The 27896-nt window shown below is 33.9% G+C and overlaps 3 protein-coding genes across 6 annotated transcripts; 1 reads left to right on the top strand and 2 right to left on the bottom strand.

The window, feature by feature from the left end:
- Nucleotides 1-393: 393 nt before the first annotated feature.
- On the top strand, nt 394-6797 carry LOC105176377 (metal transporter Nramp7.2). The gene is made up of 12 exons (XM_011099159.3): nt 394-628; nt 742-782; nt 900-978; nt 2659-2763; nt 3882-3991; nt 4101-4282; nt 4729-4798; nt 4934-5107; nt 5301-5405; nt 5838-5969; nt 6071-6166; nt 6366-6797. The coding sequence occupies exons 1-12, from the start codon at nt 523-525 to the stop codon at nt 6681-6683; spliced, it is 1518 nt and encodes a 505-aa protein (XP_011097461.1). The 5' UTR covers nt 394-522; the 3' UTR covers nt 6684-6797.
- Nucleotides 4960-11600, bottom strand: LOC105176378 (Exostosin family protein). 3 transcript variants are annotated; one of them, XR_016063671.1, is made up of 8 exons: nt 11270-11600; nt 10877-11197; nt 9376-9662; nt 7858-8090; nt 7448-7605; nt 7069-7208; nt 6710-6801; nt 5052-5098 (listed from the first exon to the last, which is right to left on the bottom strand). XR_016063671.1 is itself a non-coding variant. In XM_011099161.3 (7 exons), exons 1-6 carry the CDS (start codon nt 11465-11467, stop codon nt 7107-7109), a joined length of 1299 nt encoding a protein of 432 aa, XP_011097463.1. In that variant the 5' UTR covers nt 11468-11600; the 3' UTR covers nt 4960-5098; nt 7069-7106. The 3 variants fall into 3 exon arrangements, 2 of the variants coding, with proteins under 2 accessions (XP_011097463.1, XP_011097462.1); XM_011099161.3 differs by lacking the exon at nt 6710-6801 and having other exon boundaries at nt 4960-5098; XM_011099160.3 differs by lacking the exons at nt 5052-5098; nt 6710-6801 and having other exon boundaries at nt 6853-7208; nt 11270-11599.
- Nucleotides 11601-20361: 8761 nt separating this feature from the next.
- LOC105176376 (dof zinc finger protein DOF5.7) lies at nt 20362-22462 on the bottom strand. 2 transcript variants are annotated; one of them, XM_088876975.1, is made up of 2 exons: nt 21029-22462; nt 20362-20616 (listed from the first exon to the last, which is right to left on the bottom strand). In XM_088876975.1, exon 1 carries the CDS (start codon nt 22077-22079, stop codon nt 21054-21056), a length of 1026 nt encoding a protein of 341 aa, XP_088733101.1. In that variant the 5' UTR covers nt 22080-22462; the 3' UTR covers nt 20362-20616; nt 21029-21053. The 2 variants fall into 2 exon arrangements, with proteins under 2 accessions (XP_088733101.1, XP_011097460.1); XM_011099158.3 differs by having other exon boundaries at nt 20362-20621; nt 21029-22459.
- Nucleotides 22463-27896: the final 5434 nt, after the last annotated feature.

Genomic DNA, 27896 nt, shown 5'->3' with positions numbered 1-27896 from the left:
TTTAACCTTTTTTTCTAATAGTACATCGATCGGATTAAAAACAGTACTTAGCTACATCAATTGGATTAAAAATGTTATTTCCTCTAAAACTACGTACATTTGATCAAACTTGGAAGTAATTGAATTCCATGCAAGGAACTTGTGGGCTCGGGTAGGACATAATCTTCATTCATTAGGAGATGAATAATCCCTTTCTAGCTATATATATATATATAAAATAAATATCGTAATAAAAACACAACCACAAAAATTAGTAACAGCTTGGTATCAGAGCCACCAGGGACGAGAAAAATATAAAAACTAGTGAGAAAATGATAAGATTTTGCCCTTATGAGCTGTTATTATTACAAGGGACGCATAAGACAAGAATGATGTAGTATTTAATACATGTTGATGCATATGTCTCCTTATAAGATGGATAGAGCGTCTATAAATGGAGAGCGCAGCCTTCAACTAAAGTTTACAGTGCTACTACTTTGAATTTATTATATATTTGGATCGAATTTGAAGCAGAAGGGATCAATGGCGGCGTTGGTTGAAATTCAGGAAAAGCCGACATGGAAAAAGGCGCTTGGCTACATCGGCCCTGGATTCTTGGTTTCGGTGGCGTATCTCGACCCTGGCAACCGTAAGAAAACCCTAATTACTACCTCTAATCTAATGTAATAACACTGCTGAAATAAACAGACAAGATAAAAACCATTGGTAGTGATCATCTGGATTCTTGTTTTCGTTGTGCAGTGGAGACGGACTTACAAGCTGGTGCTGACCACAAGTACCAGGTTCATGATGTTCATTTTCTTACATCCATTGTTTTGCTTCTCTCTCTCTCTCTCTCTCTCTCTCTCTCTCTCTCTCTCTCTCACACAGACACACATACACACACCTCTCGTAAACAGCTGCTCTGGATTGTGCTGGCTGGGCTAGGGTTTGCGCTGATTATTCAGTCGCGTTCTGCTAATCTTGGGGTGGCTACAGGTACTATTTTTGTTCCATGCAGAGGCAGCCAGCTTTTTTATTGTGAATGAGAAATGTGGAAAATTCTAATTCAAATTAGGTTTAATTGAACTTGAGCTAATTATATGGTAAGTGCAATAAATTTATTGTACGACTAATGCATATACTTCAGGAAAAGTAATCAGTCACATGACAAGTATATAATACTTGCTCTGTGATTCGTTCAATTCGACCAAACTATTTTTTGTAGCATGTTTACTATGTATATTTTACTCATCATCATTTTCAAGTTTGGAAAAATCATTCATTTTTAATTTTATTTATTTTTCCAATTAATGCCATCATCTAGTTCGTCTGCTGTCGAAAAAATTATAATTTTAATCCTATAATTATTGAAGAGTGGCAATTTTTACTCTATTGGAATTCAATATGACATTTGAACTGCTACAAGAAATATAACATTTTAATTCTAGCTAATTCTCATGGTTAAGAATAATTTTTCGTAGTAAATAATCATTGATCATACCACGCAATATTGTAGAACTGTGGTTTTACGAGTGTAGCTAAGAGTTATGATAAATATATTTCGTTCATAGTGAATAAGCTAAATTTTTATATTGATTTTAGTTAATCATGGTATGAACTTTTAGTTCATACCATTAAATATGAACAATAGTAAAAAACAAGATAGTGAACCTTGCAATTGTTTAAAAAAAAAAATTGGCATCAAGGATAAAATTCCAAAAATTATAAATTTGATCGAAATATGACATCTACGTCTGGCGTGAACTCTAAAAATTAAAGTTCTAAAAACATTCCATGAGGTGCAATATGAATGTCGAAAGTGGTTTTCAGTGTAATTATAATTATCCCTTATAATTATCCAACGAGATATGAAGTTTGGAGACCTCGAGAAGGAGCTCATAGATGCGTTTAAATGAGATGTAAATTACCATTCTTTGTCTGGTGTAAATGGTATCATGAATTTAAGAAAATCCCTTTTCAGTGAAAATTTGGATCAGATTAACTTATACTTATCATATAATTGATTGTATAAATTATGCACTAATCACACGAGTTCATTAGATTTGACCAGATTTGATCGGAGCTAGAATGCCAATCGAACTGATGCAAAATATGAAAAGTTCTTACTCAAATCATGTTTGACCAAATCAAATCAATTACATGGCAAGTGTGATACACGTGTTATGTGGTTGGTCACTTTTCTTGAATTATGAACCAATCATGCGGCAAGTGTAGCACACTTGTCATATAATTGATTCATGCCTGGTCAAACCCAATTCGAGTAAAAATTTCCCAATAAAATATAGTTCGTGTTCGAGAAAAATCAATTATAATATAATTATTCTCCCTAATTATATCAGAGTTAATTTTGCTTAATTATACACCTTGTGCTTAATTGGACCCCCTCTAAAAATATAAAATTATACTTTTCTCTACAAAAGTTCCAAAATTACACTCACACGCCAAAAAATTCACCATTCACACCCAACCCTCTTTCATTATGATTTCGATGGAAAATACTATTACTAGCAAAAAGTTTATATAACTTTTAATTTTATCCCTCATTCGCTATACTCATGTAATAATACTTATAAAAAAAATAAATAATATATATGAAGTAAAATTAACATTGTAATATTATTTTGGGTGAATAAATGAATGAACGAATGAATGCAGGGAAGCATCTGTCGGAGCACTGTAAGACGGAATATCCAAATCCCATAAATTATTGCCTCTGGATATTGGCTGAAATTGCTGTCATTGCTGCAGAGGTACCTCAAGGTAATTTCCACTTCACACACATACACACACACTGGTAAAATTTGCAACATCTTATATATACACTCACTCACTCTTTCAAGTTTGATTAACTAAAAATTGATTGAATACGTTAATATTTCCAAATCAATTAATATATTCAAAGAAAACACACTGTAGTATTTTAATTAAAGTCTAAATTTTATGTGTTCGAATATGACGAAGTGTGTGTAGATATATATATTCAATTTTATTTGAGTTCATATAAAAAAACCTACCTCAAAGGATAGTCAAGAATTGTCGTAATAAGTTCGACATAAAATTTTTAAATGCTTAAATCAGTTAAATAGAATATAAATTGAATTACGTACAAAGCACCAGAAATAATGTAAAATGGCTTGGATCTTCGACTGTTTTGGTAATTGGAGGAATGGGGTGGGGGGGCGCATAACTATATTTTCATTTAGAAATTTGACCCCTATATAAACACTAATAGCCACAAAACCTCCCTCAGAAAAGAAAAATGACAGGATGACCAAATGAAGAGTATTATCTCCCACGTGCTCAGTTGCTTCTTCCATTAAAAATTCAGGGGTTGCGCTGTCATACTCTTTTTATGAAAAGATTTAAATTTACCTGTTATTATTTTCATGGGGACCCTCTTACATTTAACCCTTTATTCGTCCTAATCTATGCATTTTCATGGATTATGATTTTCTACCTAACCAAAAAGCCCGAGAACTCTTACCCAAATTAAATTTAGTCGAATTAAATCAACTGTAAAATGTGATACATTTACTATATAAATAATCATTTTCTTTGGACTATTACTAATTACACTATAAATATATTGTACTTGTCATATAATTAATTCAAATTTGATCAAAATTAGAATTTCCCAAATTTAAGTTACTCAAAGTGTACATGGACTCATATCCAACCTTATAAATGACCTGAGCTAGGTACATCTTAATAATGTTGTTGTATGCCCTACCTTGTCTGATTTGAGTTTGCTAATGAAGACAAAGCACAGTACAGTAGTCTTTGGGATCAAAATGAAGTACTGCTTACTATATTCAAATTGGGTTCCCCCTAAGACTAAGAGTATTAATTGCAACATGTGTAATGTACAAATTTTGCAGTAATAGGGACAGCTTTTGCATTTAACATTCTCTTCAATGTGCCCATCTGGTCTGGAGTTTTACTGGCTGGACTCAACACTCTTCTGCTTCTTGGTTTACAGAGATATGGTGTAAGTACCACTCTTAAATAATTATTTGGAATTAGGCATATTACCAAATAAAAGAGATAGTAAATATATAAGGGGCAGAGAGATAATCTGTTGATTTTTGAGTTTGCAGATAAGGAAGTTGGAAGTGGCAATTGGCGTACTAGTGTTGGTAGTAGGAGGCTGCTTCTGCTCAGTGATGGCAAATGCTAAGCCTAATGTGGAGGAGATTATGAAGGGAATGTTCATCCCCAAATTGAGCACCTCTAGTGCTACAAGAGATGCCATTGCTCTCCTGGGAGCTCTCATCATGCCGTAATTACACTATTCATCTCCTTCTTGGAATGTCCTAAACTAAAATTTTCAATTTTCAAAAATGAATTTTTTTCCCTAAAATTGACTCCAAATCATTACCATTACTGTAGAGTCGAACATGATACATGAATATAGGCCGTAAGAAGTGCATCACCATTACTACCTCTACCCCGCCTCTTAATGTTGTGTAGGTGAGGGAAGTCGATGGTCCTTAACCATGACCGTGCTGTCGGTCAGTGCATGTGTTTACATCAGCTCCAGTTTCTTTCAATCAGAAGTTAACAGTGACATTACCCTACAGCAACTATCAAGCCAAGAAAATTTCATGGACATTAATCAATAGATGCACCCTGTTCCCAATCACTACTGTAAAAAATGACCGAATGCCAGAAAATGAATGGGGAATGTGTAAATGAGTTGACATGTTTTGAAAATCACATATGCAGGCACAATCTCTTCCTTCACTCAGCTTTAGTGATCTCCAGAAAGATATCGCGTTCTGTTGATGGAATAAGGGCAAGCAACTCATCTCCTTTGCATAAACAACTTCGTTATTAAAATCACACACACACACACACACAGAGTTATATATGTAAATAATCACACACATTACATAGAAATTGACTGTGCAGTTATAAATTGTGTCTGCAGAGTGCAAGCAAGTACTTCTTACTGGAAAGTGCACTAGCATTGTTCATCGCCTTCCTCATCAATGTGGCAGTGATATCAGTGACTGGGAGTGTGTGCTCAAATCCAAATATATCTACAGAGAACAAGGACCACTGCCAGAATATCACCCTCAATTCTGCTGCTTTTCTGCTCAAGGTTTACAAACAAAACCATCTTCTATGATTACAATATTATAAGTAATATACAATTTTAGACTGGCAAAGCTATGTCAGCAGCTAATCTTCACTTTCCTTTTCTCTTTCACAATTTTGTTTATTTTAACGTTATCTTTTACCACATATATATTTATATGTACTTGTATCTATATGTATATATACTATACACACAGAATGCTCTTGGGAATTGGAGTTCAAAGCTATATGCTGTGTCTTTACTTGCATCTGGTCAAAGTTCAACTGTAACAGGGACATATGCAGGCCAATACATTATGCAGGTATTTTTCTTATTTACTTGAAAACGAAATGGAAGTAAACCACAAAAGATAAAACAAGAAAGAAGGTGCAAATTCTGACTTAGTTCAATCTTGATTGTTTTTCACCTCCTTTATAATGCTTATCATAATACCCCCCCCCCCCCCCCCAAGCAATAAATTTCTATGAACACTAACAGTGACAAAAACGAAAAAGAAAAAAGTATAAGAAGTGATATATAACATTGGTTGAAATCATTTTAGCATAACTTCACTTAATCCTGCATCCGTGATTTACAAAATTGAACCTAGGGTACATTGATAATGGCTCCAGCCAAGACCACGTTGACCCTAAGTTACCAAGCCAAATATCCCGTTGAAGGACTATGCTATTCTACTTATGTAAACCCCAGCTAAAACCAAGGAAAGAATGGTGAAAATTTGCCACTTGTGCAGGGATTTCTAGAGTTCAAAATGAAACTATGGTTGCGGAACCTACTGACAAGGTGCATTGTCATAGCTCCAAGCTTAGTAGCCTGCATTATTGGTGGTCCTTCCGCAGCATCCAAATTGATCATCATTGCTTCTGTAATTTTTCACACAATTCCATTCATTTCCTGGTTTCTCTATTCCGATATTTGTTTTGCTAAAGAATTTAAACATCAATTTCTTTTCCTTGTTATTTTTAGATGATCTTGTCCTTTGAACTTCCATTTGCATTGGTTCCACTCCTCAAGTTTACTAGCAGTGAGGCCAAGATGGGACAGCACAAGAATTCCAAGATGGTAAAATTGAAGTGACACAAAACCAAGAGTTTCAAAGATTTAGTCTATATCAAACTGATTCTAATTATATATCTGCCAGATTTTAGATACAACGGTACTTTAAACTGAATGCCAAAACCGGTATTGGCAAAATACCCGTTTTTGGTTGTTATTAAGTACTTATCCAGTTATCTATTGACACTTTCACAAACAATGGCAGGTAACTCTGATCCTATGGACCCTGGGATTTGGCTCTATTGTGATCAATATGTACTTCTTGGGTTCCAGTTTGCTAGGATGGCTTACAAGCAACAGGATGTCCAAAGCTGCAGCCATCTCTGCAGCTATTCTGATACTCCCAGTAATAATACTCTATATTACTATGTTACTATACCTAACATTTAAGCCAGAAACTCCTACCACAAATCCACTGGACTGTATTTTGAGTTCCGGGGGATCCAGTGGGGGAGATTCGACTAGAGAAAGGGAAAACAATGATATCCAAAGGGATACTGAGATTCAACTAGAAGACATATGAGATCAATAAGAGTAATGCCTCAGTACCTGCACAGGCAAAGAGATCAGGAAGCTATTGTTGGAGGAAACTAATTGGCAGCAGCGGACAATTACTGTATTTTCCTGGAAACAACTATTCTCTGTCTATGAAAGAGAAATTGTTATAACAGGAAAAGGAAACAAAGGAAATATGCAGCAGAAATTTTCACCATGAAGTTGTATTAACCAAAAATACCCCGTAGATACAAAAGAACTCAACAAATTACACTAAGAAAGATCAATGGAGATGTCCCCAATGTGCTCTGCCTTCTATTTTTAGCTTCCAACATTTCAGAAAAAGAGCAAACTAAACAAACTATGATTGTCACATAATAATTTACAAGTTTACAAATCATGGCCAGCTTTACCTGACCATGTGTTGTGCTGACGTCAAATGATTTTGATGTTAGTATTTGATCACATGATGGCGCAGCCAAAGTTCATACATGACCATATGGAAAGCATCATGCTTGACAGGAGGTGAGTTCCACTGGAAGTGCTTCTGGACCTTATGACAAAGCATAAAAAAGAAATTATCAGCTGCATAAGTAAATTCTATCTATCCTGAATAAACTTATGATCATATGCTTCTTTTAAGGAGATAAAATTGAAGTCATCTAAGTGTGGTAACAGTAAGATAGTAAAACAACATTTGAAATGTCAATCATTACTGGAGGCAATGCAAAAACAAAAGAAACTAGAGTTGAGAGATCCAATCATTTTCTTGCAGGAAGGCTAAATCTATACCTTGACCAAATTGTTGTGCAATATAGCAAATTCTTCTTGTGTTATATTCTTGAGAATTTCCTTCAGCTGATAGACATCTTTCTCCTTTAGTATGACCGAGAATTTATGCCAATTTAGAATGTCATTGAAAGGCAAGTCATAGTAATTCGAAAGTATCACTGCACACAAACATACAGAATGATCAGGATAACAATATCAGATTAGAGGCAGAGAAAATTGATTCTTGTTAATGTTAACAAGTCGCCTAACATGAGAAGTATCACCAGGAGTGTTTTCTTTAACTAAAAGCAATGCCAGAGAGGCCAAATGTAACTATAAATTTCTACATGGCATACAAAACCAATAGGCTTTAAGATAGCAGTCAACCAGCTGTATTTCCTTCCAGGGATCTAAAAGGATTGAGTTCTCACCAGGTACGCATCCATAATGTATGGAATCTGCTATGCGAGCACTGTTAACCTGCGAGCCACCAGGGCAAATGCAGAACTTAGTTCTGTAAAATCTCTTCTGATACAGAAGATGTCCTGTTGCCCTGTTTATTCTGTTATTTGAAATATCAAGTTCTGTGTCATTTTCCCAGACACGAGCCAGTATGACCCGAATTTTGGAGTTCCTATGCCCTGCCCAGAAACCAAGTGTCGTCCTGCAAAATATTTAATTTTAGTTTCAAAAGTACAATTAGAATGTAGAATGCTCATGCTGCTACGAGGAAATGACTAAGAATGGGAAAAATTTCACATCTTTGGGATGGTCGATAATCAACTTAAATTACATGTGCAGCCAGTCAATTACAAAAACCAGAGTACCCAAATTTTGCATAACGGAAACAGAAGCCAGACTCAAAACAAGCACTGGTTGATTAACTTGTAAAGGACTTCTTGCAAGCAGGTAATCAAGGAGAATAGGAATTTGAATTCTACAGTCTTTATAGAAGCCATTAAAGATCACCTTTTGCATGTTCACAAATCAGCTTCTGATTAAGGATCGGTTTGCATTCCGCCAGTTATTCATAAGGGTGGAAAAGAAAAGCTGAGAAGCAACAAGGTTTAACTTGTGCGAGCTCAACTAGTACACCAGAAGGGAAATAAAGATGTATAATACATGCATCCAGAAGGGTATTCCTCTTTTATGCTATTCAACAAAGTTTCAAAGCACTACTGATATACAAGACAGCCTGAAGGCTGAGAAGGTAATCAGTGTTTTTTCTTTTTGACACTATAACTTAACCTTACTCTTCAACACAGATATAAAAAGATTCTATATCTGCTCCAAATTAGTGTGAATAATTTTTTAAAATAAGGATAATGCCATAATATGCAAAAAACATTACCGTAATATAGTTTTCTAGTACCGAATATGAATGTTAAAATCCAACTCATTGGCTAGAGCAAAAGATCATATGTCTACATGAGGAGAGATAAGCTGATATTATGCCGAATGAGAACTTTTTCCCCAAAAAAGCAGGCACTATTAAAGTTTGATGACTTCAAAGGCTTTCCCACTAATCAAATAACAAAGAGATAAACAAGCAAATATACATGCACATCATTGGAAGAGGAAGAAGGTATATCGAATCTCCTAGTAGTGAATAAAATGGAAGCTTAGGCCTTTGAACTTCCAATTCAGCAAGACTAAAGAATAAGTTATGTCCCTAATGACTTTCTTCTTTATGGGGTCTCAAGGACTGAATTATTCTCCTCTTTGATGAAAGGTTAAATTGAAATGTTCTTTTTCTTTTTTGTTTGCAAAAATCACAAAAATAAACTACGTAGTTGTACATTCTCAAGCTTGAAAGCACAAGAAATTTCAGAGAAAGCTCAGCTTCTAGATCATTTTAGTTATGTATTGAATAATAACAAAGGTAGGACATCAGAAAGGTAAGTGGGCAAAGGAGAAAGTCTCAAGAAGTTGCAGTGTCAAAAGGATACCTATTTTCCAAATCATTTCCTCCAGCTGGGAGTGCAAATGGCTGAAGAATTTGTGGGAGAGCAACATCTTTGTGTGGTATAAATCCAACATCATAGCTTGGTGAGCAAACAACACGGATTGAATTCTTTACAAGAAGTGGAACTCCTTCAGTTGCTCTGACTCCAACGTCATGGCAAGTGACAAAGAAATGATCTGCACCAAGAGTCCTATTCCAATATGGATACTTGGATATCAAGCTCTCCACATAGTCGTGAACGATTACAGTCATGTTCTCGTATGATATACCCTGCATGTTATCATAAGAGCTCAAATTTTGGTGCAAGATGAACTACCCTATTGTAGGCATGTTCCTTACTTCCAATAAGAAAAAAAAATTCTAAAAACACTTTAAATGATAAAAAAAACTATAACAATGCTCATTAAATTAACTTGTAGGTATAAAAGCATAAAAGTTACAGAAAAGTTGTCTGAGAATGATTCTTAATGATATGTAAGTGAAACCATGTGTATCGATTAAGAACTATGGTGATCAGGAATGTTACACAAGATAATTGGTGGTTGGGAATTACTACACACAAGAGGTACTAGTGGACTGTCATTGTCAGATGTGACAGGCATCTCTGAGGAGTTGGGGGATACAATGTTATGGTGGTAGCAGGCAACAAATATGGGAGAAGAACAAATTGGTGAAGTTGAATGCCATGATAATTGTATTTGTTGGATGCATGCTTAAGCAAAGATATCCTGGAGTCCATGTTGAACTACTTGCAATATAATTGAAGATACTAATACAGCCCTAAAGAGAGAGAACTTGTCCAAGTGTTGGTGGGGTGCGGTGGGAGGAGATGTAAATATTAGGCCTCCGTCTTCAATATTTGAATAACACTAAAAACTGATTCTAATTGAACAACTAAAGGTCGGATAAAGAAAGGTTCAGTAGTTGAATATGAAAAATGTTTACTCATATAAGACATCAGGTTCTTTGACGCCTTCAACGACAAAGGTAATGAAGAAAATACATGAGGGCAACTAAAATAAAAATCGCAGAAAATCGATGATGCCACATTCATCAGCTCAACTACCTACTCAGGTATAGACTGCCAATATCTGCAGGAAGACTATGTTGCAACCAAGTCCTTGTTAAAACATGTTAGCGTTGAATGATGAGCAGCAAATAAGTTTGCTAAGATTGCCACACTACGGAGACATCATCTGACAAGAAATGGTCTCCCAAGATTAAAACTTCTCACCAATAAAGTTGGAACTTCAACCTCTCTAGCAGTACCATAAACAAGCATTCACTAAACACAAGAAAAACCCAGCTACAAGAGCTCGATAAAGAGTAAAAACCACTTAATTCTTTAGATATATGTTCCTTTTCATCATACAGTGAAAATTTCCTACACAAAACAAACCGCTTCATACTATGAACAAGCATCAAAACAGAACCACCATTTCAACAAAATAAAAAGATTCATTAAATTTACGACATTGGCATACCTTGCCTCGCATCTTATGGCAAGAGATCGGAATGAAGAACAAATCCGCCCGATCTGGATCATCCGTCACGAAGTTACTCTCCCTAAGATTCTGGAAAAAATAGCCCTCACTCGCGTATTTTCCCGTCAGCTTCCTCGGAGTCTGGTAATAGGTATTCGGATCCCCATCCGGGTATACGTACACCTTAAATCTCCTCTCCATTTCCCCATAATTCAATCTAAACACCTTGGGCAAATGATAAACGTCGTCGTCTCCACCACCATTCCCATCTCCATCTTCCTCCGTATTCTCCGCATTACTCGCGTCGGCATCATAACTCACCTTCAAAATCACAAGACGAAGTTAGCGAACCAAACAAGCACGGTGACTGAGTTGAGGAAAGATCAGTAGTACCTGTCGCTGTAAGGGTTGTACGGTGAGGGGCGTAGGGTCAGTGGACGGAGGGGATAGAAGAGAAGGGGAGCGGAGGGATTTAAGGGAGATGTAAGAGAAGGTGACGAGTGTCAGGATAGCGAGAGTAAGGACGGAGCCTCGGAGAGTGCAGATGGCGGCGGCGGAGGGAGCAGGCTGAGGGAGTTTCACCGCCGACATTCCCTGGCGGAGCTGGGAGTTCCCGGAGATCGCTTACTGATATCTGCTGCTGTTGGATTAGCTCCGAAATTAATTGCGTGTCGATGTGAAGTTGCTTTAGGCAGTGAGTGTTCTATGGCCAAATTAAAAGCTTCGCTTTGTAGGGTGTTCCCTTTTTCATATATGTATATTTTTATAAAAATTTTAAATAATAGAAAAAATTCATTAATTTTTTTAAATAAAAGTAATTTCTTTTTCCAAAATATAATACATAAACAATCATAGAATTTATAAACATTTAAATCTACAAAAGCCCTTATTTGATTCGTGTGAAATAATTAAACATAATGGGATTGGATGGAATGAGAAATGGAATAATAATTAATCCTATCATATATTATAGGAATAAGTACACTCTCCTCTTTCGATATTTGATGTAATTACACGTAAATTCTATGTGATTTGTAAAATTATATCTAATATCCGTGAGATTTATTTTCATCTAACAAACAGATACTTCTGTTAAAAAAATTAAATGAAATTTGATATTTACCCTCGATTGATTTATTGCAGGTTAAATATTTTTTTTCAATTAAACTATTTTTATAAAGGTAAAGATGTACAAATGTAATCTGATCATAAAAAGATTTATTTGACGTGCAATTATCAGTAACAAGTCAATTAGAGTAAATATGATTTCTTATTTGATTTTTTTATTAATATCAACATATTGGGTGAATCTTTTACTAATTGAATGACTTAAAACTGGAAATGAAAACATAAGCTCATCCAAACACCGTATCAATTTTTTACTGATATCTTCTTCCCAATGTTTTCAAGAACTTCTAAGCCAATCTCATCTGTTCCCTGAGGCCCTTAGCTCGTAACAAGATAAGCAAAAGTCCAGTTGAAAGAGATAGCACAAAATTTCGGACATTAAAGATTATGCTGAACAAAGGCCTCTGGCTGTTTGTCCCATGTAAATGAAATGCTTGTTGTATCAATATAGTACACATCTATTTGAAATGCCCGACAGATTAAGATAGTCTTAAATTGGATGTAGTTGTGTGATGTGTTATTGCTGGCCCAATTTCATTATGGGTCTTTTACCTATTCGGGTCATATCCATGCAGGTCGAGTCTTGGGCCTGTGCATGCATGGATCGACTTTATTTTGGATTGGTTAATTCGGGTCGAAATATATTTGTACATAATCCATTTGAAATATACTCCACCAAAAATATTTGTGATATTCAAGCCCAATAAACGTAAGTTTCAAATTATAAGACTTTAGATCATACTCGTAAAAATAAAGTTATTGGCCGATGTCAGAAAGATCGAATTCAAAAGTTATTACAAATCAAGTCCAGAGCTTCCAGACCAAAGACTTTTAACCACAAAACTTGTAATTAAGGGCATAAATATTAGGGGAAGAATTAAAATTTTGGTCGTGTAAATATGAGAGGCAGTCATTTCAGTCCTGAACGAATTCATTTTGATAAATTTTTCGTGTAATTTAAAATTTTCACATATTAAGAACTGAAAAATTGCACTATTTTAGTAATTTTAGCAAATTTCAGTCAATTTTGTCATTGATGGGATTGAAATTGCCAAAATGGATTTCATATAGGACAAAATTGTCAAAGTGGATTCATATAGGACTGAATTTGCCACCATTAATTCTTTAAGAAGTAAAATTACAATTTTTTCCATGAATTAGGACGTCTTTATTTGCATCATAGCTCATAAATTTTGCGTCCAATCTATGATGCACGAACACAAACGATAACACATAGCTCATAAAAAATTTAGAATGAGTTGCAATTTTGATATGATTATTTATATAAATAAATAATTTCATGTATAATATATATGTCAAGAGAAGAAAAAAAACCATTGGGAAAAGACATTGGTAAAAGGCATGTATACTTGAAGAGTGGGAAACCATAGCAACCTTAATCATTGCATTAGTCCCTCTCAAGAAAGTTAATTAACATAGAAAAAAGGTAAAAATTAATTAATTAGCAAAGGTTTTGGTCAAAGGCGGCAGCAATTAGAACTAACTACCTTCGGCCGCACAGAGTTCCAATTGTTGTTGAATACCAACTCTTTGTTGTTTCTGTGAAGACAATGTTGTTTGTTGTGGAGAATCACATAATATTTCATGTGATCTTGAAGGGAATTTTTGCAAGTTAGATGATGTATGTTAAGGGCTAAAATAGGAACAATTATGAGGTCTAGTAATTTGTTTCCGAATTGTTGGGAGTTAGGGACGTGGATTGATACGAGCTTGATTTGAATATGTCTAATTTGGTTCGATGATTGTATGATTGATGTGCATCTCTATTGGTTTCGTTTAATGGTGAGAGTGTCATTTGATGCGCAATGAGACTGACGTATTGGACAGGGTGGACAGACCCTAAACTTGTTGGAATTAAGTCTAGACTAATTAAGTAGGTCAGTCGAAGATAGGTTGGTAGTGGTTTGGTTTGGTGATGGTTGTGTTGGTATTGTTTCAGCCTGCTGGTGTTGAGCAAGACTGGGTCTGACTCCTTAATATAATTTGGGCTTGATTTTGTCTTTGAGCTTTGAAAAAATAGATGCCCAAGGTATTTTTTGTTTAGAAAATGACTTGACAAAAAGAAAATTACCTCTTGATAAATATACAAGCTTTTTCAAGCTGTATTTTTTTTTTATTTTATCAAGTCATTTTCTAAGAAGAAAATGTTGGACTTTCATGTCATCAAATTTCACTGAAAATCCCAATTTATGTGTTGACATAACTGGATGATGTGAAATTTTCTGGCCAAATTGGTAGAAAATGACTAAAACTATCATATTTTTCAAAGTTATAAGACCAAAATACGAATTTTAATTTAAACATAACCACAATTACCATCCCAAATTTACAAGACTAAATTACATTTTATCCCGAAAGTTTTCTCCTAAAAGAGGAAGAGAAATTTTGTGTGTGTGTTGTAGGCGAACTCTTTTTAGACAAAAAGATTTATATGTATTCTTGAAATTTTGTCTAGTCACTGACAACTCTCGTTGCCATATCTTCTTGCAAAGGCCAAAATAGGATGACGATGATGAATACATTTTTCTCGTTTTGGGGAAGAGTAAGGATTAAGAATCCTCACTCTTACACTCACAAACAAAAACCTCGTACGCCGTACATACATGTATGTATACGTATTACATACACACACATTTCTTGCAATATAAATTTAATGTCTTTGTTAATGTTGACCAATAATTCTATCGCTTTCGGGTTAAACAAATATTAGGTAGGTTTACGAAAAATTCCCTACATTTGCCTACCAATTAAGTATTTTTACAATTAAAAAAAATTAAATTTTAAGAATTCACCATTTGATCAAAACTGAAGGTTTTGGGTCAAACCCTCTTCATATATATATATATATATATATATATATTAATAGATATACACAAACAAATACACATAGAGATACGTTATAAATAGCTTACTTTTGTTGTATAGTTGTGATGGGTCATGAAGTTCTTGCATGGTATATATATGTAAAAATTTGGACAGTTGAAGAAGGAGCATTTCCTGCACAATGTTGAGTTTGTACGTATCACGTTCATCACGCCACACATCTCTGTCTTCTTCCTCTCCCCTCACCCACTACACATCACTCTCTCTACCTCTCACTCTCTCTCTCTCTCTCTCTCTCTCTCTCTCTCTATATATATATATATATATATAAGTATTATCATGTATAGACTTAATTGCACTTTTACTCCTGTAATTATAATCATTTGGTACTTTAGTCCCGTAATTTGTCGAGCTTGTAAAATAGTGCATCAAATTTTTTAATTTTGTAATTTATGACAAAATTGTCCGAAATTATCAAAGTTTACTTACTACGAGAAATATAATACTTAATTATGGTCAATTGTCATTATTAATAATAAATAACTATAACAAATAGTGATTGACCAAGGCTAAACAATAATTGTTGGTCGTGATTTTTGTGAGGGTGACTAAAACATTTGGCACGATAGATGATTTTACCATGACACTGAGTTGTGGCAAATAATTTTTTCATAGTGTAGGTTTTGCATCAATTTTATTTAACCGTAGTTAATAATAGTTATTTACCATGATTGTTAGCCATAACCATTAATATATTGTTGAAATAATTTAGCGCATTATCACACATATTTTACATTAATTATAGATAAGGAATTTGAATGACTTTAGGAGGACGAAACTATGAAACTCATATATTGTCAAAATAATTGAACAATATCTTAAACAACATGATACCGATCACGTCGCACGAAGCATCACATGTGATGAGTTCTTATTAATTATAGTAATTTTGGATTTTTGGTATTATCTTTAAACTTTTGAATACAAGCAATTTGATATTGGACTTTTAATTATTTTTAATATTTCGATATATATACTCTCCTTAAATGATATTATCTCTACTCTACATAGAAACGGCCTCCTACTCTATTTAATAAACACAAGTCATGTGTATAATTATTTTAAAAAATAAAATATAGAATATTATTTTTATACACGTGATGTGTGTATATTGAATGAAATAAAAGATGTAATAGAATTTGAAATAAAAAATTCAATAAAAAACAGAGACGGATTTATCTACAAAGGTCGAACAGTACTAAAATAGTAATTTTGTATTACATCGGTACGTCTTTAGATTCTAACCTAGGTTTCCCGCAATCATATATATAAACATGCACTAAAAAATGTCAAAGAATGCTTATTTGTGATGGGCTATGCGACGGATTATTTAATAAATCCATCACAACTCAAGGTTTATGATGAGTTTGAATGTCTAGTGATTAGTTGCACTGACCCATCAGAAATAATCCATGACGGATTGCAACGGGCATATAAGTTTGTCCCAATACCAGATGGCGTGACGAATAATGGAATAAACGATTTCCCCAACAGTATTTGAATATGAAATTTGCAACGGACATAATGGTTTCGTATTGTGACAATTTAAAATAGGGCTTTCGATGACTATAGATGGGCAACAGTGCTAATAAAAAAAACCACTTCAAGAGAACAACCTTGTAGATACACAGGAGGGTTGTTCTCAAAACAACAAGTCAAGTCTGGCATATTAACGAGAAAGAGTTCTTTACAGTCTAGAAAGCTTTTAAGAAATGACTTTTATTTTTACTTGCTAAAGAGTTCACCTTAAAAATCGATAATACTAATGTTAAAACCTTCTTGAAAAATAAATTAAAATCTAAAATTAAGAAAGTTGTATTATCATATAACAAACTGAATGCCAATATTATTGTTATAATATAATCATTATAAAATCTCACGAGAATGTTCTTGTAGATTTCCAGACAAGAGATGGAGACATTTGAAGCAAACTACATCATGTTGAGACTCAGGACCTTAGAGAAAATATTGAGGAGCTTGACAAGAAGTTCAGACGATTAATGGTGAATGCCCAAGTAGCAGGATAAATACAAAGAGGTGATCTTGACACTGTCGAGATCGCGATAAGAAGTACCTGGTGGTTTCAACCTACAAGAACCAATTCGGAAGGCAACACCCTCAGGGATGACTCGCGAGTTGAGGGAGCATAAACCTAAACATGCCATTAGAGTGCATAACTCTAAGCCTATAGTGTCGGATTCAAGTACCGATTACACGAGGCCATCGTTAAACTATGGTGAAAAGGCAACAATTGGATCACAGGAAGTACAAACTCCTAATGATGTAAGTCAACCCAGCACCTCTGAGATAAAAGAGGAAGAGATTAGCCTTAGGCCGATAACAAACACTTTTAAGGTTAATACTAACGAGTTGATATATTCTTCTTCTGTTTGGCAAGTTTATCAGCGAATGTGGAAAAAATTAATTTTTTGAAAAGGAGTAAATTCAACCAAGACCATAATTTAAATATTCGGAAAATATAACAGAATCTGGATGTTAGAAGGGTCCAAACCAGAAGATATCCAAGGCTATGACGATTAAAACATGCAATACGCTGCATGTTGGGCAATAGCATAACCACATATGCCCTTACTAGGAGAAACAAGAAAAGTCTTATTCGAGACAAAAATTTGGGTAACCTAGAAGAAACCCGAACCAAAACAGGACAAGGGTAAAAGAATGAATTTTTACAAGGAGAAGTAAAACCCCCAAAAAGTAAAAATTCAAAAGTAAGACTATTGGCAGAAGATGACAAAGGGCAATAGTCAGCAAACTAGGAAAACCAGCTAGCAATCATATGGCTGACAAAACCATCATCACTAACAGCTGGAAAGGACAAGGTGATGACGAACACAATGACACAATCCGAAAAAGACAATAAGATGATGAACACAGTGACACCATCAAAAAAGAAGGTTGAAGTTCGTAATTGAAGTCCGTAGATGGCTATAAATAAAGAGGCAATGAAGTATATGGGGATCATCAGAAATCTTCTCCAACTCTTCAAAGTATAATATTTTGAGTTTTTCAAATCTTAGTAGTTTTAAATTCTCAATTTTATGGAGGTTTCGCCAACAAGTATAGTCCTCTATATGAAAGGCTAAATAATTGTCTCTTCCTATAGAAAAAGAAATATCTATTTAATATTTTAATTATTTCTTCAATAAAAGTTAAGCTTTTGTTCAACCTGTTTGTCCAAAATTCTATTAAGTCTCTATATTGGAGTGCTTTACGCCCTAAGGTAGAAACGATATAAGGCTGTGTTTTTTGTTGTTGAAGGAACCAAGTACTTGCGAACCATCTACTATAGTAGTGTGGTTGGAAGAAATCCATAAAACTGAGGACATTAAATACTCGGGAACAAGGCGGTCAGAACAGGTATGAATTTATGGAGACTTAATTTATTTCAAAAGCATGTTGGGCTTATCTTGGAGGATGTAATGGATTATGGTTAATTTTCACTAGAAGGGCAAAATGGTCATAAAATAAATTGAAGGACCAAAATTGCAAACATTTGAAAGAGAAAGGACCAAAATTGCCACCTCAAAAGATAGAGAACCAAAATTGTCTACCTTTTATATATACATGATGAAAATTGCAATATTGCCTAAAGAAATAGAAAAACAGGAGCGAATATCCCAAAGATCTGCTAGTGAGAATTGCATTTTTGTCTTGTATGTCGAGTAATCCCCTTATACCTGATTTACTATGACAAAAAATAAATAGCTAACCACATCGAAATTAATACACAAGTTAGGACAGATTTGTTATTTCCAAATTTTAGATTTTCTTGATTGTCTGGGAGGAAGTGCTCATAATTTATGAATTTTTTAGGACATGTGCAAATATTTTGCAATTAATATTTTAATAAACTAGTAAGGGTACACCTAACTTCCCATTTAGACACATCCAACTTTTTTAAAAATAAAAGTTAGAACATACATTTAGGCCTACAAACACACTAAATATATATATATATATATATCGCCATAAGTGTTTTGTGATGTTCAATATTCACCTCAATTTGCAATAGAATTTATGATAAACTTGCGATAAATGATATTATCTTGTACAGAAAAAAAGATTCAAATTTGTGGTGGTCTTGTCGTCACAAAGTAAGTCTTGTCGGAAATTCATAATAATTACTTTGTAGTAAAAAATTCCAATGGTTCTTATGCAATAGCCATTACCCGACCAAAATTCATCAGAAATACCGTCGTAATTTACTAAATAAATATTCTGTCACAATGACGACCTTTTCAACGGACCCAATTTCTTACCGTCGCAAATATTTTCCGCCACAAAAAAATGTAACTTGCTCGATTGCAATCGGACGCCAATATCTACTTGTGCGTCACAAAATTCATTGCAAAAATTGATACCAGAATGAATTTTTATAGTAAATTTCTGTGAGAACAGACATTTTTTTTTTCTTTAATAGTGACACCTTAGCAAAAATTCAAATATACATCATAAATATGTAATTTCCAACACAAACCATTAATCCACAACCATCCATATTATTAAGTTGGAGGCTTCTAAAAAATTTGTGTTGCAAAAGTACAAACGGAAAGCAGAACGGAAGGACTGAAAAGCATGGGAAGAGAAGGGCTCACTGTCCAAGGCCACCCACCCACAAAAGCTAACAAAACATTAACACAATTTCAGCAAAGGACGAACTGTTGGGTTCAAATTAACGTTGTCCACAGTCTTTTATTAAACACACTTTAATTTCATTTTCAGACACACCTCTGCGATCATCCAACTTAAATATAATTATTACACCACAATTAATAAAAACCCTAGCAAGCTACAGCCACTGCGTGTACTGTGTGAAATTAAGAGAGAGGCGCATGCATGGATAATTGGCAATGGGAATCACATCACGCAGGCCCTTTTCACATAGTGTGTGGTAGCTACAGTACAGCGGTGTAGGTGTTCTGTGTTCATAGAGGAGGACTTCCATCACTTACTGCTTAGTGTATATATATGTTGTCAGAAGCTGATCTAAGTCTGTCTGAAACTCAGTTAGTTACCCTGACAGTGAGAGAGAGAGAGAGAAGAGTTTTCTGAACAATGAATGACTCAACATCGAAGGAAACAAAATATATGCGTGTATGTATATATATATATATATTGCTATTAATTCCCATTTAATAATGGTCCAAAATCAATCGCCAATCCCAAAGACATTGAGGAAGAAACTGAGGAAATAATAATTGGCAAATTAAAATTTATAAGTTTTATTTTTTGATCAATTAAAACAACAATTTATAATGCTACTAGTTAACAATAAAAAACGCAAAAAAAAAAAAGATTAATTTTTTTAAGTCACACACATTTTTTCTGTAAAAAATAAAATATATATAAGAGTCCTGAAAAAAGAGAAATTAATTAATAAAATACCACAAGAATATATAATATAATTAAGAAAGAAAATTAAAATAAAGCAATTACAGTCAGTCTAATTATAATTAATTAAATTCTCCAAGGCAATTCTGCCATATTTACATATGGGACATGAAAATTCAAATGAAAAAGACATTAATTTAATTATGATCATGATCACTAACTACAACAACAAATTAACATTTCTTAATTGTAATCTTTAACTCATCACATCATCATCTCTTCCTACTGATGGAATAAAGCTGATCAAAAGCTACCTTCTTCTCTCCCTTTTTGCACCTCTTTTCGATATCTTTGACCTGATCTGCACCAAATCAAACAAGAACAACACACTCAACAAATTAAAGACTACACCTTCATGATCTCAACTCAGTTTGAGGTTTAATTATCAGATGTTGAAAAGTATTCGAAAAAATTCTTAAAAGATCGATAGACTTATAAAATTAAAAAAAGAAAGAAAAAGTCTTTAAAAAAGTAAGAAGTTCTTAATTATTTTTAAAAACTGTTTCGATTTTGGTGTTTATGAACGGCATAATCTGGTTCTATTTCAAACATTTTAAAATTTTATTTTTAAACTAAGATTGAACATTTTATAAACTGTAAGGATATCTTGTAAAATGTATGAATTTATAAGATGTTTTAGAAAAATTTTAGCCAAAAACCTGCTTAATTCAGTACTAATTAAAGTAGAAAAAGTAATGATAAACTTACTGTTGATGATCAGTACTGTGAATTCCTATGGAAGTGAAGAATATTGGGACAAATCACTCCATGCTTGAATCCCACTCCAGTTGCTGGTATTCTCATTTACATTGCTGCTGCTTGTTGCTGGGGTTGGAGCAACACTTGCATAAGAATTATCAAAGAACCACTCAGTTGACAGGTTTCCAGACTCTTTTGTTGTCCCAATTCTGCAAGATTCTTGTGGTTTTGAGATTTCCAGGTTCTGGAACAAAATGGGCTGGGGTTTCTGAACAAGGGTTTGATCAAGAGATATTGGGAGATTAGTGTTTGTTTTCTGAGTATGATCACCAACAAAGAGCATGGATAGTCTTTGCTGCTGTAATTTCCAGTGCAGGTCTTGGTTGATAGAACTCAAGGATTCAATGGAGGAAGCCAGGCTGCTGTGGATGTTCATAGATCCCAGTTCTTGATGAAATCCAGGAGAGTTCATATTTCCTTGATCTCCTTGTTTGAAATTAGGGAAAGTAGTACTGTTGAATCCAATTACAGAAGAATCAAGATTGAAACATGGGGTTGAAGAAATTGCGCCACAGGTGTTTGATATTTCCCCAAATGAAGAGAACTGGTTGTACAGACCAGTAGTATTCGGGGAGGTGTTGAGCCTGGCCGGGAAGCTTATCCCTGCACCTCCGAGCTGAAAATCCATGGCTGGCGCGATGCCCTGGAAGAATTTCAACCCACCAACATCAGACGACCCGCTGGAGTCCTTTGAGTCGCAGGAGAGCCGTGGAGAAGACTTCATCTTCTTGTTTTTCCGGCAGCCACCGCCTATGGGTACGTTGCGCAGGGCGCCGCCTTTGGTCCAGTACCTTCTGCACGTTTTGCAGAAGTGCCTCGGCTGCGTGAGGCTGTAGTTGTTGTAGTAGCAGAACTTGGTGTTGGGGGAATCACATCGTGGGCACTTAAGCGGCGGGTCTTGGGGCCTGGATGAGGCTGCTTTACGGGCGGCGTTGGAGCTCTGCGATTCGTCCTTTCCTCCGGGCTTCGTCGCCGCCGGTTTGTTATCAGGCGACATCATCCAGCTATAAAGATTAACAAAAACCCTAGGTAGCTAGTTGTCAGAAAAGGAACAGGGAAAATCAGTTGTGTGGGCTGTAATATATTGTTTTGAGTTGTTGTTCAGTTTCCTTTTGCAGAGGCAGAGACAGTGATGAAATTCATTTGTTTCATGCATGGGGTTGATGGACAATGAGAGGGATGTTGATGGGCTCCTGTGATCTTCATCAAGAACAAAAACAACATAAACCTCAGCTGTATTTGGAGGTTAGATCTGATAGAATATAATAAAGTGGTCTCTTTCTGTGTGTGTAAGAGAGAGAAAGAAGAGAGAGAGAGAGAAAATGTATATATATATATATATGCATGTATGTATATATATAAGCTATGTACTATGTTGGGAGGTGGGGTGGGGTGGGGTGGGTACAAGGGACAAAGTGAAGCAGAGATGATGGTAATGGGATGAGGCAGAATGGAGAGATTTACATGTACCATAAAGATAAATAGTAAATGAAAATGAAAGCAAAGAGGGAAAAGCGAAGAACACAAATATGAGAGCCACATTCGTAATTAATTTTTTAGGCCCACAAAGGCCAAGAAATGAAAACAACTAGATCCCAACTTTCTATAACTTCCTATATATGATCACATTGGAAGCAATTATTTTCAGTAATTTCTTTAGGAGAAAAATTGGTCGGAAAGTGACCTTACAATTATGATCAATTTGGAAGATTTTAGTTAATTTTGTTTTTAAATTATGAAATTAGAAAAGATAAAGGATTATTTTGCAATCCTAACTAATAACACTAAAAAGTGTCAAATAACTATAATAACAGGACTAAAAGCGTAATTAAACCAAATTTAAAACAAGACTAGAAGTGGTGTGCGTTGGCAATGTGTAGTGAGAAGTAAAAATGAAATTAAAAATGAGGTAAAATTATATTTTTAATCCCATAGGATAAAAAGGTAAATCACTTTTCCTCTTCTATTTTACGAAATTTTAAAATGGTCTCAAAATTAAATTAAAAAAATTGACAGATTTAGTCATCATTTTCCAAATTGGTTCAAATTGAGAAACTCGACATATCTAGTTTCATGTCCAAATTTTCATAAAAAATAAACAATTAAAACACATGTAATTCACATGTTTGTTAATTTAATTGTTAGCTTGACTGTTCACGTAACCAAAAAATTATTTTAAGTATATATGTTGAACGTGTGATAGTCAGCATTGAATCGACTTCGAAAATAGAGCGCATATCCAAAAGTCCGCTTTCAAGATGTTAGCATTAGCGGTTTTTGAGATACGTCAAAATATACAATATTTTTTTATCATTTATAAAATTAAAAAATAAATCTTTTGAGATTATATATATTTATAATTATAGCTACATTCTTTATTCAGATATAATTATTATATAAATACTTTTTAAAAAATATTACGGTAACACCCTTAAAAAAAATATAGTTATAATTTTACAAAAAGCTGGAAAATATCAAAATAATATACCCTAAATATTTTGTTGATGCTCAAATATATACTTTTCAAAAAGCACTTATCATAAATAGCATTTTCTAAATGGACCTTCAAATACTCCTACCAAAACATGCACAAAGATTTGTATAACTTTACAATATTATTTTTAAAAGTAAATTATAAATACTCATCGTTATTTATAAAATTATAACTTACTATTTTAAATGATTTCATACTTTTAAAGATACAATAAATTATTCATAAAAATAAAATTTTATTTTAAACATTTAAAAAAATTAAAAAAATTATTTATTTTTGACATAAAAAGTGTATGTACTAGGAACAATTCGAACTCAAATTGAATTTGGAAAAATTTAAATTAATTATATGATAAATACAATATATTTATCGTATTATTGAAATACAATTATATTTATTTTACAATTTTTTTATTGAATATGAATTTTTAATGTAATGGTTAGTGAAAACGTAGTAGCACGCAAGTAGAAGTACAGAGCAGGAGAAGGGCGTGAGGCGACAAGCGCAGTGGGCAGTGGGGCTGCGGCAGGCGCTACAGCTTTGTCTCTTCCTTGCTATGTAACGTCCCTTTTCACTTCCCATTCACACACATCCACATACATATCCCCCTCTCCTCTTACTCCTTTCTTTTCCCATCTACACCCCCTTTATCTACCTATAATTTGTAAAAGGGTTTAATATAATTTATTTCCATATTAATAAAAATAGTACAAAAATTTTGTTATAAAAAAAAAATATAATTTATCCCCTTGTGATACTAAAAAATGATGCAATTTACTGCTATCTAGAGGGAGGTAAATTATCCTTTATTTTTTTACGGGAATTTTTCTGCACTTTCTCGTTAATTAAGGGGGTTTTAACCCATTTGTAAAATATGTATTTATTTACTTAATATTCACACATGTGATTTGAAATATAGTAAAATATTATATAATTCTTTGAATATCCTTATATTTCTTATTCTGATCAATTTGATTCAAATTCTACTTGCTGACACCATCAACTTTAGCAATGCTTTAATCCTTTTTTGATTGATGGAACCTTATTTGGTCCTATAACCCTCGGCCATTATTATTTTAAAAGATATTAAAAAGTATGTGCTTTTATTTTCAATTTTTAAAAAGTATATATCTTTAATTTTGCACAGGTTTTAATGTGAGATGAGAAAGTGTTTAGATTAGTAAATGAGATTGTTGTTTATATTGAATTGTGATATCAAATCAATATATTTTCAATGATAATACATATAAATGAACATCCTTTCACTTTAAATATTGTTTCAAAAATTGAAACTAGGAATGAAAACACAAACAAACAGGCTTTCAGGTGTATTTTTGGGGCTATGCATCTATTGCTCCTCGCGTCAATTATCATCGTACAAATTTTAGTGACTTAAACGTCAAAGGGATATAATATAAGACCTATCTAGTGTTCTTTTGATTGTGATTTGTGAGCGTAAGTTTACAAGGATTAGCTTAACATCACGGGATGAAAGCTCGAAGGCATGATCACAAATCCATCCCGCAACTCAACATCGACCTTAAATATATATACAAGTTTATTTAAAATATTTTATAAGTTTTATGCTTGAACCAATTAAATTTCACATGTAATAAAGGACCCAAGGCTCTTTTTGATGTAATAGTTTTAATTTTAATGGGTGGAAAATTAAATTCAAAACAATATGAATTCTTGTGCCTCCCATCTTAGTTCTGGAGGATAAACGAAATTTATGTTTAAAAGATAAAAACTTTGTTCTGAACAGATGGGATAATTAATGTAGAAGAGACCACAACCTTCGAAAAAAGAACTTTCTTAAATTCAAAAAATACAGAGAGTTTCAAAGGGTCAGCGCATTAATTTTGGATATATGTATGTATATTAATTTGAGCTCGTATTTGATTATTATAAATTGATGTTTGGTGAGGTTGATTCGGACATCAATTAGAGTTATTGTTATGTGTTCATAAATCACTGTATAGAGTAGGCCTCTTTTGTAGCACACTAATTATGCTCTGGTCTGTAAAGTTGCTCAAGTAAGAATTCGAACGTACGATTTTAGTTGAATGTCTGATTTCTCAGCTTTTGGATATTTATTATAGTACTTTGTTCGATCACGACCTATTAGTAGGAAAGACAATAGGATGAATTCGTCCACTAATAAATTCTGAAATCTGTCCACCACACCATCTCAAATGCCGTCAGCCTCTGCACCCCACAGGGTCTAATTAACACCGCCTCAGTCTACCCACTCCAATTCATAAATCACTGTATAGAGCAGGCCTCTTTTGTAGCACTCTAATCATGTGGTCTGTAAAGTTGCTCAAAGTAAGAATTCGAACGCACGATTTTAGTTGGATGTCTGATTTCTCGGCTTTTGGATATTTATTATAGTACTTTGTTCGATGACGACCTATTAGTAGGAACGACAATAGGATGATTTCATCCTCTACTAAATCTCGAAATCTGTCCACCACACCATCTCAAAGACCGCCAGTCTCTTCACCCCACAGAGTCTAATTAACACCGCCTCAGTCTACCCACTCCAATTGCCATTCTTACTTACAAGGTTGGGCACTATAAAACCGACACGTAGCCAAAAGTCCAAATTGAATACGCCATGAGATTCAAATACACAGACCTCAGTCTTATTTTCATATTCTTGTGATTGATAGGGGCGTTATAGTCCTCTATACACAGAACTCTTATCATATATATGTGTGTGTTTGTTTGTACATATAATCTTTTTTTTTGTTTTTAATCTCGATCCAAATATGCGACCTCGAGTGGTGATCTCAATCCTAACCACATACTCTCCCAAGATCTAGTGATTGGGTCTTGAGGATAAAACACGAACGTGAAGCTCATCGGGTGCGTCCCCTCACAACGACCCTCAGACACTCAAGTTAGTGGAGTTCGAGGTAAAAATATGCAATCTGGTGAATGTAGGTCGAAAATGCTAAAAGTCAATTTACCTCTAAAGCGGTGCGTCGAGGTGTTTATAAGGCCCATGTAGTTACTATTATTTGGGCCACATGTCAACATCTGAAGCGCAGGGCGTCCTCGCTCGGACGGCTATTCTTGCGTGTCAGGGTCTTCAGTCTTTAAACGGATCCGGACGATGGATGGCCCGCCCGTTTTCCTATGGCACGCGGATCTATTCCTATGATAACAAAAATACCCTTCATTAAGGGCATTTTCGGTATTTCAGATTAAAATTGGATTCTCCCCATCAGTTTTTTTTCTCTCACAAGATATCTTATTTACATAATTTAAATACGAAACTTTCAGTTAGATAGATCGATCCCATATATATAAATGTAATTAAGCCGTTTGCGCCAACCTTTTAAATTTGGGTACATACACATATAAATGTTTGCTTCTCAAGAAATTAATTCAATTGATTAAAACCTATTGAATTCTAAATAATAATAATTATTATTATGATGATGATGATGATGATGAATGTAGTACTTGAATATCTCAATGCCAAAAACTAGCTATTGTCAGTGTATTTATTCATCAATATTGTGAGACAAATGTAGTGCTTCTGAGTGGGTTCAGCCAAAGACTTGAAGACTACACTGCACAAACTTATGTCATTGCACTTTCAGTGGCTGTGGTCCAAATCTACACTCTGCACTGCACTGCTCTGCTCTTATTTCTCACTTATTTAACAATCATAACTGCACCCATACATATGCCAAATGTCCACTCCTTTTTGCTTAATTACAATATGAATATATTACATTTATTATTAATAAGATACAATCTATAATTAGTGACTTATTACGGATTAGAGTCCAGTCGAACTCGATTTGAATTAAAAAAAAATATTTTATATTAAAAATTCAAGAATTGGTCCAGATTAAAAATATATGCGTTTAATTATAGAAAGAATAAATCTCTGCACGATAAACACACAGTAGTCTCGTACTAGCTTTTTCACTTACATCCCATGAATCCAATCGTCACTTAAAACATAAAATTTGCTATTCTATGTAGATGTATTATGGATTGCCGGTAGTCAGCTTATCATATTCCATCTAGTAGAAATTATTTTTAATTGTTAGTCAGAAGAATTGCAATTTTGATTCTGTATATATGGGGGAATGACAATTTTAGTTCTATATAAATCTATTTTTTTTAATTTTAAGAATTTAACGCATTGAGGACAAAAATGATAGAAAAGTGCATTTGGTTAAGCTGGTTGTGTGCATTTTTTTCTGCCATTTTAACAAATTTCGATTATTTTTATCTTTTAATATACGAAAATTTTAAAATTAAAGGATGAAATTGTTAAAAGTAAATTTATAAAGGACT

This window comes from Sesamum indicum, linkage group LG13, assembly GCF_026168435.1.
Source record: "Sesamum indicum cultivar Baizhima isolate 11 linkage group LG13, ASM2616843v1, whole genome shotgun sequence".
In the NCBI taxonomy this organism is placed as follows: domain Eukaryota; kingdom Viridiplantae; phylum Streptophyta; class Magnoliopsida; order Lamiales; family Pedaliaceae; genus Sesamum; species Sesamum indicum.
Note: the sequence above shows the minus strand (reverse complement) of the source record. Positions and strands in the feature narration are given on the sequence as shown.